The sequence below is a fragment of the Pleurodeles waltl genome, chromosome 3_1, assembly GCF_031143425.1.
Source record: "Pleurodeles waltl isolate 20211129_DDA chromosome 3_1, aPleWal1.hap1.20221129, whole genome shotgun sequence".
Taxonomy (NCBI): domain Eukaryota; kingdom Metazoa; phylum Chordata; class Amphibia; order Caudata; family Salamandridae; genus Pleurodeles; species Pleurodeles waltl.
The window spans coordinates 1,502,282,263-1,502,296,534 of record NC_090440.1 but is presented as its reverse complement, the minus strand read 5'-3'; the positions used below and the strand labels follow the sequence as shown (position 1 = coordinate 1,502,296,534).

General features: G+C 42.1%; 1 protein-coding gene across 1 annotated transcript in view; it reads right to left on the bottom strand.

Annotated features, from left to right (window-relative positions):
• KYNU (kynureninase) overlaps positions 1-14,272 on the bottom strand; it is a 915,617-nt gene that overhangs the window by 120,779 nt on the left and 780,566 nt on the right. Inside the window, exons 11-12 of the mRNA XM_069225084.1 lie at positions 9,313-9,365; positions 5,585-5,670 (exon numbers count right to left, since the gene is read on the bottom strand). Coding sequence (XP_069081185.1) covers positions 5,585-5,670; positions 9,313-9,365 — 139 coding nt within the window. The remainder of the gene's footprint in view (positions 1-5,584; positions 5,671-9,312; positions 9,366-14,272) is intronic.

Here is a 14,272-nt window from a genome sequence, read left to right as displayed (position 1 = left end):
ATGTTTTTGGGGCTAGAGAGGCTGCTAGAAAAAGGTATATTTGCTTGGGTTTGGCAAATGTGGATTTTAATTGGACTGGCCAGAGAAAGTTAAAACTGCAATAATTATTCCCTGTGGGAAAAAGCATTTCAGATTGACAATCCCCTGACCTCATGATTGGACATTGTGGTGATAATGACCTGGGCGGTAGGACTGGAAATCCTAATGAAGGTTACCTTAGCACAATTGATGATACTTTTCCCTCACACGGCCTTAGTGTATCCCAACATATGCCAATGGCAGAAATGGAAGAGGTCAAATCAATTCTGTCCACAGATTGATAAGACAGAAAACATGTTAATAAAACTCTTTCTACAGTCTTCAGAGACCATAACATAGGCTATGTACAACAACAATCTGTGCTTTGACATGGACGGTATCTATAGAAGTGACAGAGTGGACTTCACAGGTGAAGACAACATGGTGTTTCTTAGCAACCTGAAACTCTGCATCTGAATTTATATATAGCTGTCACATACTCAAAATGAACACAAAGGCTCTTCTCAGGGCCACCCAATTATCAAAAAATTCTTGTTCATTTTCTTTTTCAAATTTTTAAAATGTTTGTGGCGACGTTGCGATTGTTGCCACTATGCAAACAAAAAACAGACTTTCAATACACACCAGCTCATTAAAAATGTATAACTATATACATTTATATAAAGAATTTTCCACAAGACACTACGCAGTTCAACTTCTAAATGACTCTCTAAACTCATGCATAGCTCTTTGACTGTGTCTGTTACTGAATGGAACAGGCTTTCAGTCGGTCTGTCATTCAGTACGTAAGTGTCTCACAACCTCTTTCAGTGAGTGTGATAAAGTTTGTCCAAGTGAATCTCTGTGTTGGTATATGAGTGTCTCAGTGGGTCTTCGAGTAGTTCAAAGAAGATATGAGTGGATCTGTAAGTGGGTGAATGAGCATACAAATGGGTCTGTGAGGGTCTGAGTGAGTGGGTCTGTGAGTTGGTGCATGAGGGTCTCATTGTGTCTGTGAGTGGATGTCTGATAGTCTAAATGGGATGTGAGTGGGTATGTCAGCGTCTGAAGTGGTTTGGGACTGGGTACATGAGGATCTCAGTGGGTTTCTGAGAGGGCGCAAAAGTGTCTGAGTAGGTGTGTGAGTGGGTGTATGACTCTCTGGATGGGTCTGTAAGTCAGTGCATTGGTGTCTGAGTTCTACATCACTATATTATTTGGTCTGTGAGTGTTTATGTCAGTGTCTCAGTGGATCTGTGAGTGGATGCATGAGGGTACAAGCAGGTATGTGAGTGGGTGCGTGAGTGTCTGAGAGGGTGTGTGTTAGACCTGACAGCCTTAGGTAGGTCACCCCTAACTTTTTTCCTGCCTCCCTCCACTTTTGAGATACTGTTTTTGCTGGTTTTTAGACTCTGCACACTTTACCACTTCTAACCAGTGCTAAAGTGCATATGCTCTTTCCCTTTAAACATGGTAACATTGGATCACACCCAATTGGGCTATTTAATTTACTTATAAGTCCCTAGTAGAGTGCACTATATGTGCCCAGGGCCTGTAGATTAAAAGCTTTTAGTGGGCCTGCAGCAGTGATTTTGCCACCCACTTCAGTAGCCCATTAACCTTATCTCAGGCCTGCCATTGCAAGGCATGTGTGTGCAGTTTACTGCCAATTTGACATGGCATTTAAAAGTACTTGCCAAGCCTAAAACTCCCCTTTTTCTACATATAAGTCACCCCTAAGGTGTGCCCTAGGTAACCCCTAGAGCAGAGTGTTGTGTAGGTAAAAGGCAGGACATGTACCTGTGTAGTTTGCATGTACTGGTAGTGTAAAACTCCTAAATTTGTTGTTACACTACTGTGAGGCCTGCTCCCTTCATAGGCTAACATTGGGGCTGCCCTCATACATTGTTTGAGTGGTAGCTGCTGATCCGAAAGGAGTAGGATGGTCAAATTTAGTATGGCCAGAATGGTAATACAAAATCCTGCTGACTGGTGAAGTTGGATTTAATATTACTATTTTATAAATGCCACTTTTTGAAAGTGAGCATTTATTTGTACTTAAATCTTTCTGTACCTTACAATCCACGTCTGGCTGGGTTTAGTTGACAGCTCCTTGTGCATTCACTCAGACACCCCCCCCCAAACACAGGATGCTCAGCCTCACTTGCATACATCTGCATTTTTAATGGGTTTTCCTGGGCTGGGAGGGTGGAGGGCCTGCTCTCACACAAAGGACTGCCACAGCCCCTACTGGGACCCTAGCAGACAGGATTGAACTGAAAGGGGACCTGGTGCACTTCTAAGCCACTCTTTGAAGTCCCCCCCACTTCAAAGGCACATTGGGTATAAAAACAGGGCTTCTGCCCTACCACCTCAGACACTTCGAGGAGAAGAAAGCTGAACTAGAACCTGCACCCTGAGAAGAAGAACTGCCTGGCTGCCTAAATGACTCACCTGACTGTTTTCTGAAGAGGACTGCTGCCTTGCTGTTGCCCTGCTGTCTTGCTGCTCTTTTCCCTTGCTGCAGAAGTGCTCTCCAAGGGCTTGGACAGAGCATGTCTGTGAGTAAGTGCATGAGTCTCTGAGTGGGTCTGTGAGTGTATGCATGAGGGTGTGAGTGGGTCTGTGAGTGGCTGTATGAGGATCTGATTGGGTCTGTGAATGGGTGGGTGAGTGTATGAGTGGGTCTGTGAGTGGCTGTTTGAGTGTGTGAGTGGGTCTGAAAGTGGGTGTACAACTCTCTGAGTCGGTCTGTGAGTGGGTGCATGAGTGTCTGACTGCCACTTTGAGCGAATTAATACATCTATGATTTTTTGTTGTTGTTGTCAATATTAACAAATACATCGCAAGATTACATAGGGGGCCTTTCTGAGCATTGTGACATATTCCTGAATATTGCATGTCGTAAAAATAAATAAATTAGGAGTGCCCGGGTTCAAGAGGGCGTGAAACCGTCGAGAGGTGGCACCTGCTTATTATCCATGTATGGTGAACTGGCTCTCTGTTATCCATGAAGTTCAAAATTAAACTTTCATTTGAGTTTCTGACTGGAATGGATGTATTGACCATAATTGAAACTGGAATATTGAAGATATGAACTAATTGATTGAAGTATGGGTTTACCAATATTTTGCTACTAAACTTCATTAATAGAGGTCAACTAAAGGAGTCCACACCTCCTTGGTAACCCATAATTGTCAAAGAACAGGGCATTTAGAAAGAGAGTTCTGGACCTTTTTTTGGAGTACACATACATACATTTTATGTTTTAGTCGTTTGGAAAGTGCATTGTTTTCAACGACCACATTTAAAAGTTCAGGACCCGATGTTTAAGAAGCAAAACATGCATTGGAAGGATTTAGGCATGATATGGATGCGAATTTCAACTATAAATTGATTTTCTTTTTCCTGGTTGTAGCTGGAAACCGCAGTTTTGTGAATTTGTTTCTTTTTTGCAAGTGGAAATATACACATGGATATTTTTCCATGATGAAATCGTAATGCAGGTATACAGAGTTCCTTCGAACATCAAACGTACCTGAGGAGTATGCCTGCCATAAAAGGGACATTTTTTGCACACAGGAGATTCGTTTTTATGGAAATCTTAGGGTGAGCAAATAAGTTCAATATCAAATTCAGTTGAACACAAAAGTCGTTTTACAATTGTAAATAAGACTACATGCGTTAAAAGCCAGACATACACAGTTTTGCGAATGAGGCTGTCATTTTACATGGATGGTTGATTTACTCTTAAAAATTTTCCAGTGGCGTAACAAAGGTTCCTGCAGCTCCTGCAGTACACTGAGCACAGGTGGGATTTCCCTGACTGGGTCAGGTGGAAGGGGGTTGATGGGGAGGCGCAATGGGGAAATGGTTGGCACCTGCCAGGTACTTGGCAGGGGACCATCCTCAAGTTTCCTTCTGTCAGTGGCATGACGCTCTGAGGTAGTAGAGATTTCTCTAGCATTGTACTACACGGAAGTTAATTAATCAGCAAATTCTTTTCTCTGCACTTTATGTATTAAATTTAGGTTGAAACCTTTAAGCCTGGAAATGCCACCTTAGGCATTCATCCTCTTGAAATCTAAATGCTATAGAAAACTACAATCTCACTCATGTTTGGCAAAAAACCTTCATTTGACCTTTCAAACGAGCCCTAGGAGTGCAGAAGAGGTGCACTGGTTTGTAGCAAAATTAAGTGGTCTCAAAACATGTCAGTGCCCCTGAAACACAAGTATCGCGCAGAATGTCCAGAATGTGCAGTGTCTCTAAACAGCCCTAAAATCACTTAATTTCGTCGAGGCTCGTTCCTCTCATTTTAGTATATATTATTTTCTTAAGACTTACACCAAATTCTCTGAGCATTATATCAAAATTAATCAAAGTGTTCTTCAGACTGCTTCCAGTGTGAGTAGGGAAGTTGTGAACTCCATCCCATTGGGGCTGCAACAGGGGAAAGCAATATAAAACTTATATTGAACTTGAGGAGTGAAAGGTTGAACAAGAAACAATCAGTGCTGAAGTTGAGGCAGGATGCCTTTAAAATGGTTATTAATGGGGAACTGAAGCATATGGGTTTACATATTTAATTCCACTGGGCTGCATTGTTGTGACAGTAGTTAGAAAACGTTTTATTTGTCCTTTAGTTCTGATCAGAATGTGCACATGGAGTTGTGCATGAAGTATGACATAATAGACCAACTTTAGGAATGGGAGACTTTGGACTTTTATTTGAGCAATTTTACACATTTTTGCAAAGCATTACAAGAGAGTAAACATACAATGTAAACACCTTTTGTGTTTTTTTGTATGTGAAGGCATTTCTCATGTGTAAAAGTCAATTGAGATATTGACAGATTGACAGGAGAGACGTTTGAGCGGAAAAAGCCTTCTGTGTGCTGTTTATAATTCTCATGTGATGTTATCTGCGCAAACCAGACTCCTGCGTTAAAAAAATATGGAAAAATCGTGTGACAAAAACATTTGAGAAATTTAGCATATTATAAAGAAACACAAAATTTGAGAATTATACGAGAATTTAGCGACATATTTAAAAAATGTACATGGACCTACCGGTAATTAGAATGCAGTGGTTTGAGGAAAGTTACAAGTTAAAACATCTACAGTTAGGCCACTTCTAAAATGTCCCATACTAAATTCGGTCAGTGTCAACTTCGGAAAGGTTAACAGTCTCCAATAAATCCCCAGGGCAACAGTTCTACAATTAGCCTGTATGTGAGCGCTCACTACTTAATTGGATTGTGCCTACTGTCCAATGGACTGCTTTGCCCGAATCATTGTATCTCCAGAATGCGTGAGTGTTCTTTCAAAGCCATGTAAAAATCGTGGTGCTACTTTCCAGTTCTTTGCTAAACTGAAATATGTACCTACATAAAGAAAAATATGCCAGTACAATTGCATTGGTGTGTATGACCCTCATTATAAGTGGCTCAGTAAATGGTGTAATATTTATTGCACCTTATAACTTACTTCACAGTGTTACCATATCATAATTAACCGGGCCTTAGTGTATTTATATAAATAAAGCAAATAAGTAATGCCTTACCTCTAAACTGGCATGCAGGGAGCAAACCAATAAGATTGGAGGATTTGAGAGTCGAAATCCATTAACTCCTGGACTTAATTTCATTTCTGAGGAGAGGAACAATACATGGAAATACTTATTTAGGATGTTAAACCTAATGAAAGTATAATTTACTATGCTATTACAAAAACCAACTAGTGTTTCCCAATGAATGACAACTTTTACATATACGAATGGAAACTATGGGCCTGATATAGGGCCTGATTTAGATATAAGTGAACAGGTTATTCTGTCATAACAGTGACAGTTATCCCGTCTCCCGAAATATAAATCCCATTTTATCCTAAAGGATTTATATTTCGTCCTAAAGGATTTATATTTCGGAGGACAGGATATCCGTCATGGTCGTGATGCAATATCCATCTGCCGAGATCTAAACCAGGCCCTGAGACAGTAGTGGCTGGTGTCAGGGCAGAGTGGTGGGGGGGTGGGGGGTGAGAGTGTATGACATGAACACAAAAAACACAACCAATGGACAAACACAAAAACAAAAGAACTTACCTGTCCACCACCACATTGACAGTCTTTTGCTCCTCTCCACTTCAGCAAAAACTCCCCTGCAATCAATCCAGATGCAGCTCTCTTGCTGCTGGCTGAATGAGAGCAGCATCGTGAGTGGCCTGAGTGCCCTGACTTTGTGCTCCAAGAGAGACTGGGAGCCTGTGCCTGCTGTCTTCAACCCGGCTACGCAGCGCGGTTTGGAGACAGCTCATTGCGCATGTCTGTTTGGCCATCCTGATGCGAGTGGTCAAACCCAAATGCTCACTGATAGCAGTGCACACCAATCCCCCTCTGGCCCTATCACCGCGATGGCCCCACCACCAAGACTCAGCCTGGCCCTTATAGCTTGAAAAATAAAACAATAATAAACCTGCTTTATTATCGTGTTATTTTCATCTTTTGAGGCTGCTGGCAGAGGGTGAAACACAAGCAAACCCCAAATTAACATGTGATTTTCCATCTGCTAGCTTGGCACAAAAGCAGTAAGGCTTAACTCAGAGGAAATGTGTAAAGTATTCACCCAGCAAACAAACAGTAATAAAGTGAAAATATAACAAAAGAAAAGTCAGAAATCAATTTAGAAAAATAAAGTATTAACATGTGCTTTTACCTCTGCTAGCTTGGCACAAAAGCAGTAAGGCTTAACTCAGAGGTAATGTGTAAAGTATTCATTCAGCACACAAACAGTAATACTTGTCACACGGGTGTGATGGACATACCACCCGCCGTATTACGAGTCCATTATATCCTATGGAACTCGTAATACGGTGGGTAGGATATCCGTCACATTTGGGACGGATTAACACCCTCCTCCAAAGTTGTAATCAGGCCCATAGTGGACTACGATGGAGCACAGGTTGGATAAAAGAAGTGTATTGGACCTGGTCGGTGTTTACCTTTGGGCTTAGAATTTTCTTTCAAGAAAATGTTCTGAGAAGGTATAGTTCAGTGGGGAAAAGCTGCAGCATTGTCCGAGGAGGGAGTGTCATTTTCATAGGGAAGCCGCTGGATGAAGTCACAATAAATATTCTATGTTTGGACTTAGCTATTGTGTTGGAAGCTGAACATCTTCAGTGGGATGAAGCTGGAGGTTGTACCTGGCGAGAGTTCTAAGAGGCCAGAAATCCCTTTGTCAAGGGGCCCCTGAAGAGGATTTGCTGCTGCAGAGAAGAAAATAGCAACAGCTGCCTTGAAGTCAAGCTGACTGACAAAGGAACTTGGGGGATAGATAAGCAGGTTGGTTCCAGTCTTCTCTGGGTACTCAGAGCACATTTTATTAAAAAATTTTATTAGTTATAAGTTTTGAATTTTGGCTATCTGTGCACCTTTAGCACCCCTACCAAGGGCCCATGACTGGGGGACACCACTCGGGGGGAGAGTTAGGCCTCACTTAGGCTGGGTCAAGGTGTGGGTACAAGATGGTGGGAACCTTTTCTGTTACTGGAGGCCAGCACATTAGCCATTGGAGTCACTCTTGTAGCCCTGGGTGCAGGGCTCAAGGAAGACTCCAGGCAGCATAGAAGTTCTTCCGGGTACAGCAAAGCAGTCTTGTGGAATGCACAGCATGCCACAGCAGCAGGCAGTCCGCTGAGAATTCCTCTACAGGTACAGAAAGTGAATTTAAAAGTTGGGTTTGAAGATCCAATATTTGTGGTAGGTGAAAGCTTTGAACACTTTGAAGTATTTCCTGCATCCCCTGTCCTGGCCCCAAGTTGACTACTTGAACAATGCAGTGTTGACAAGTCCTTTGTGTGAGAGCAGGGTACAGCCTATTACATTGCAAGTGGGGCTGTGCCCATATCTGCCACCCTATCCTACCAGTTTATGACCGATGCAGTCACACCTATTGTGTGGCTGTCTGGGAGGAATAAACAAAGTCAGTCTGCTAACTACAACCAGTCATGTGACCCAGGAACAGGTTGCTGACACCTAATGGTTATGGCCGGAAAATGCCATCTCTGTAAAAGTGGCCTTTTCAAAATTACAATAAAAGAGGATTCTTAATTACAATTTCTCAGGCACCATACATGAAAGGTTTACCTATTCTCATCACAAATTAGCACTTATTAAATTAACAATGTACCTTGCTCTGTAGACTACCTAGGGGTACCTTATATGCAATAAAAGGGGAGTTTAAGGCCCGGCAAGAGGTTAATATTGACAAGTAAAACTGGCAGTTTAAAATTACATACAGGCTGCAATGGCATACCTGGGGCATGTTTTAAGGGGCTAGTTATGTGGGTGGCACAATAGGTGCTGTGGCCCACTAGTAGCATATAACTTACCTACATATATCTTCACCCAATGGACAACATTGATGTAAGGCACTACAATTTTATTGATATTCTGTCATACAAATGCAGTGTGGTGCTATTCACAATCGGCTTTTTGTGCAGGTTCTACATCAAGTCTAGTGGAAACCTCTCCCCTATAGGCTGCAATACATGGCTTTTAGACAGAGGTAGTGTGCTGCCAGCACAGGAGCTGCCATGAATTCACTTCTGGTGCCACAGGTGCCATTTTGCAAAAAAGCTTCTACATGGAGACATCAAGTGTAAGCAGCCTTAAGAGACTGGCCTGTTGTCAGCCTAAACTGCAGCCCCTGTACCGTCAAGCTACCTCTGCTTAGCCATTAGTAGTATGCAGTGGGCAGAATACCAGCTTCTGTGACTCCAAACGGATGCCCATTGGGCGCAGTACATTGAGCCTAGATGTATCCAGGCCCTGCATCAACTAAAATGCACCTGAGCAGTGTTTTGGCAATGACCAGAAAGCTCTGGATGTAAGACTTGGTCAGTGGTCGGGGCACATACAGTCCCTGTGTCTAAACTATTCTCTGTTTTTGACATTTTATATTCACGCTGTAAATTTTCTTTTCAATCGTTCTCAGGATACTTGAGATTTAAGAAAACATGATTTGCACGCTGTCCTCAGATTTGAAACCAACATCCTTAATTCATTTAACTATTTGAAACCTAACAAGCACCATTGGTACCACAATGCAATCCAAATCTATTTAATGGAATACACTAAGTCACAAAAAGTATTTGTTTTGAGTAATTTTCTAACTCCATGCCGAGTTTGGCTCCAATCTACTATCAGTGGTTACTGACACTGAAACAAATACTGATAGAATGCTGTTTTGTTACCTAGTGGTATAAATATTGTAAAGTTCTAGATTTACTTACTGTTTTCCATCTTAAACCTAGTATTAAATTCATGACTCCACCAGCCTGTTAACCTAAAATGTGAAAAGCAAGAGGTGACTTTGATACCAAACAGTTAAAATAATAATAATAATAATAATAATAATGATAATAATTATAAGAATAATACATCTTTGTTGCATGAGTCATTAAAAAAACGATTGCAATGCATACATAATAAAAGATTTATAAATGTCATACACAATTAATCAATCAAAGCATTAAAAAAAATCCTCACAGCAATAAGACCATATAATTCAAGTGATAGTGGGAAATTGCAAAGGGAGCACCCTTCGTGCCCTATAGCATAAAATAATTAAAAATTGCCTCTTAGGCAGGGAGGCCAGATGAATCAATAACGAAAAAGTGTTTGAAGTTTGCACCCTAAAAAACAGCCTATTTCCAAGTGTTGGTGCAACTTCAGGGGCTACAGAACCAGATGTTACAGTAGACACGATGTTATAAAGTGCAGGCTAAGTGTCTTTGAAAAAGGAATTTGCAAGTGCTACAACAAAGCTACCTTAGGGCTCATGCTTCCAAAAATGGCCAGATAAATAGAAAAAGGGATATTAAGTATGATATACCGAAGCAGGAGCTGTGTGTTACAGTAAGTGTTGTTGGAGTAAAGCGCAGATGCAGCACATTAAAAATTGCATTCACTGAACACATGTGCCTTGCTGCAGGTGCTGGCTGAGGACAACGGGAAAGGGAGTTACAGTAAATGTTACCAATATAAACTTTTTAAACTATGTTTTGTCTAGAGACCTCCCTCCCCAGCAACAGCTGAGATCTAGCCTCAATCTTTCACCTAACTGAAGGATTGGCACCATTGCACAGTTCAGCCTAATGTCTGATGGTTCAAAGCCAGCCATCACTGCCTCCCTGCAAGTCATTATGCTTCACTCATTCCAAGTTCTTCTCAACAGCTTGCACCGGTCCCCATTAAAGTGATGCACAAGCAGAGGATGTGAATAATATCTTCTTGGCCCTGGGTGCATAGCCAACAGCTTTCTGGTACTTCCCTTCTACCCAATCCAAGACTGTGCTTTGAAATCAATAGTGCCCCCAGCCTCTAATTCAGGAGCTGCATCTTGATCCACTTGCTATAGGGTTCGGTTAGATATCCCTGGGATCTCAGCATGGTGTAACTGTGCAGCGTAATCCAGCCATGTTTACTTTGAGAAAAGGAATCCTTGACATCACTAATGACAGCATATGTGTGCTTGACCTAACCAGCTTTTGGAGCTCCATATGGCTACCAGTTAAGTCCAAAGAACTGGTTGACTCAAGGGTACTCAGGGCCTGTAGTAAATACGTCAAATCTGGGGAGCTAGGGTTTGCTTCACGTCCAGACCAGATATAATGGCCCAGGGAACGCTCCTTTGATAACCTGAGTTTGTGGCAGCAAACAGTGAAAGCCACTTTCCTTGCAAGTGATTGTTTGATGATCCCAAACTCCAGCCTAATCTGGGTGAGCAATAAGTAGGAGGATACTGGAAAATGTATTTGTACACCTTCAGAAGCATTTTATCTAGTGTAGTACTGTCCCGCCCTCTGAGAGTCTCGCTTACACAGGTCAAGGTTGGAAGTACCTGTGTCACCTGCAGGGTCGGCTTTAGTGATGGCTCTTCCAGTTTTCTGAAGAGTGACCTTGTGCCAAAACCAGGGAATTGCCCTTCTTCCTGGTTTCTTCAAGCTGATCATTATACTTTCAATTTTCATCAAAGAAGACTCCAAGGTACTTCAAGCTTTTTGCCAACCTTAATTTTTCTTGGTCCAGGACCTACAATGACTTTTGAGACCTTGAGCCATGCACTGCTAAAATGTTTGTTTCCCTAATTGTCAGTCCATTACTTGAAGAGTAGACTGAGGTAGCATCAAAAATGCACTGCAAGCCAACCTCGGTTCAGCTGATGAGCACAAGCTCATTTGCATATAGCAGGTTTGAAAACTCAAAGCCCCCTAGTTTGGGCAGAGGAGAATTAACTTAATTAAGTGTTGTAGTAAGATCAGATAGAAACACCTTGAATAATGTGGGGCAAGGACGCAGCCATGCTTAAGGCCTTGGGTGGCTTTGATTGGCCAAGATAGACCAGTAGCATCCCCAATTGTAATTCTGACCCATGTGTCAGTGTGCAGGAGTTTAAGAGCCCTTAACAGACCAGCCAGGATGATTGGGTTGGCCAATTTCTGCCACAACTTTCTCCTGTCGACCCTATCAAATGCAGACTTATAGTCAATAAACCCCAGGTAGACTGGGAGGCAATGGATCTTAGCCAAGTCGGTTAGAAGGGAAAGCATCATGATGTTGGTTGAAGCTTTTCTTGGTGAAGCCACTTTGATTTGGTGGAATGATGGCATTGTCCTTAGCCCACAGCTGCAGTTCCTCCAGTAACACCCCAGCAACGTATTTGGGGTCATTGTTGAATAGGGCTACCACACAACAATTTCCAGGTACACCCCTATTGCCTCCTTTGAATATTGGTGCCAGAATCAAACTCTGCTACTAGGGTGGTTTGCAGTTTAGCTGTAACATGGTATGAAAGAGAGGTATTAGATGTGTGGCCTAGAGTATTGGGTCTGCCTTATACATGGCAAGAAGAATTCCATTCGGGCCAGGAGCCCCCTCCCAGCAACCCTTTGTAAATTGTTTCAAAAGAATACTAGTGAATACATTATACCATATTGATGTTTTGTTGTTTCCCATAGTTTCCTTTGGTCTGACTATTGTAGGATCTGAAGCTATTTTGCCCAGAAAGAATTCCATTTCTATATTTGTTTGTTCTTTTTTACTTCTTTAATATTTTTCTTGTCTCATGGATGTTATGGAGTATAGCGAGGTCAGTTGATGACCTTTTTAATATTCTTCACAGATGGTTCAATCTACTGTTAGCCCTACTTATTATTTGATATTTCTTTCCTAGCCAGGCTGTAGGGCCGTGTGGTGTGCTTGAAGGATTTTATTAGCCTGGATGGCTTGGCATGCCAGTTGCAAAATTTTGCATTAAGCTTTTCCTATCTGGTCAGGGGGACTTCCCGCAATGTGAGTGCTGTTGCAATTAATTGATTAGCTTTTAGTGCATGTGCAAGTGCAGAGAGACACTTAACAGAACATCTCCATTTTAGGTAGATTGTATGCCCCCTTTAGCATCCACACATGTATATTCATTCAGGCCAATGTCGAAGAATATCTCTTGTGGGTGATGATCGCTTATCAGTTTCTCCCTAAAGCAAAATGCGGAAATGGAATTCAGGCAAGGGGGCTCATCAAGGAATAATAAATTAGAGATGCCCCAGAGGAGACAAAGTATGAAAGACCGCTTTATCCAGAGATATGCAACCACTTAGAGCTCCAAGGCCAAGGTGTTCAAGTTTGCCTGGTAAGAACGGCCCTTTCTTGTACTGTTTGTGCCACCACAGAATATCCTGAGCTGGTTTCATCCAATTCTTGTTTTTGTCTTAGTGACCTCAGTAGCAAGAAGTGCATTCCTTAACCACATATTGAAATGCATTGACATGATAAGGTCATTACTTGGTCTCGTTGACTGTAGGCTCATTGCAATGTCAACCAACTAATCAGAGAGCTCAGACCTTGATCTTGCATTTGAATGGAAATACACATCAATAAAGTTGATTTCCTTGAGCTGGTCATTAGACATTTTGAGCAACAATTCTACTACCTGCAATCCTGGATCACTGCAGTCCTGTTTCTGGCATTCAATTGCACTTTTGGCTAAAATGTAAATTGCAAGACTGCCCTAGCTGCGCCCATATTTGTGTACTCTAGTTGCTGGAATGAAGTAGTTAGTGTATCCCTCCAGGAGAAGTACCATCTATGACCATGTCTCTTGTAGGAGCACTATGGCGAATGAGCATAGATAGTGGAGACTTTCAGGATCTTTTAACTTATTGGCCAGGCTTTTAATGTTCCAGAAGCAAACCTTTAGTGCCCGATCTGTAAAGTCAGCTGCAAGAACACTTTGTCTAGTAGAGTTCGGGCAGGCGGCAGCCAGAACCATTCAGCTGCTGCTTTAACCCCTGGAGCAGGCATATCCGGAAGCCTACCGATTTGACCAGACAAAGAGTTTGGGGATTTGCTTTGGGCATCTCTTAAAACAGAATAGACTGTTCTAGTCAAAGAGGTGCCTTCATTCCTTGAGCTCTCTAGGACATGTGGATATCCGGGGATTATTGGTCATTATAATCCATTGTTCTTAAAGGTATCTGCATTTTCAAGGCCTTCTGTGCCAGTTCAGAGGGTTGCCAGGTCACCTTCGTCATTTAGCTGCTCTGCACTGGGCCCAGGTTGATGAACTCTATTCAGAGAATGTCTTGATTATATCAAACGGGAGGTGTATTGCGGGTAAAGGTGTGTACAGATTGCTGCAGTCAAAAGTCATAGACCATCTTGAGGACTAGCACTTCGCTCTAATGATTGTTGAACTCTGCATTCCTTTTGGGGGACTTCTGCAAGTTCTGTTGTGGTGAGAGGAGATGGGGCATGTAAGTTGGATGACTCCTTCTCAGTTTCAAGGCATGGGCAGATGTCATATTGTTATTGCCAAGTTGGGCTCTCCAATGCAGATAATTTAACTTAACAGCAGTCTAACCTAGGTTATAGACTGAAGAAGAGTTGTGTGGAGGTCCGCATTGCTTGTTGGGACTCGCTCAACTATATTCTTTGAGGCAATTGTTTGGGGGATTTTAGCCCCATTTTTGTGCTTGGGTCCCATGTATAGTTGCTAGGGGCAGTCCCAATTCAGCAGTAGTCTCCTCCAAGGCTCTGTTGGATTAATAGTCTTGGTTCTGAGTGGGAAGAGCTAAGATCTTCCTTGAATGAAAAATTGGATATGCAACCAAGTTGTGAGCCTGGAATAGATTTTTGATACAACTCTTCCTTTTCTCCTTTTCTTTGTTTTCTTACATTTAGGCTCCCCTTGCA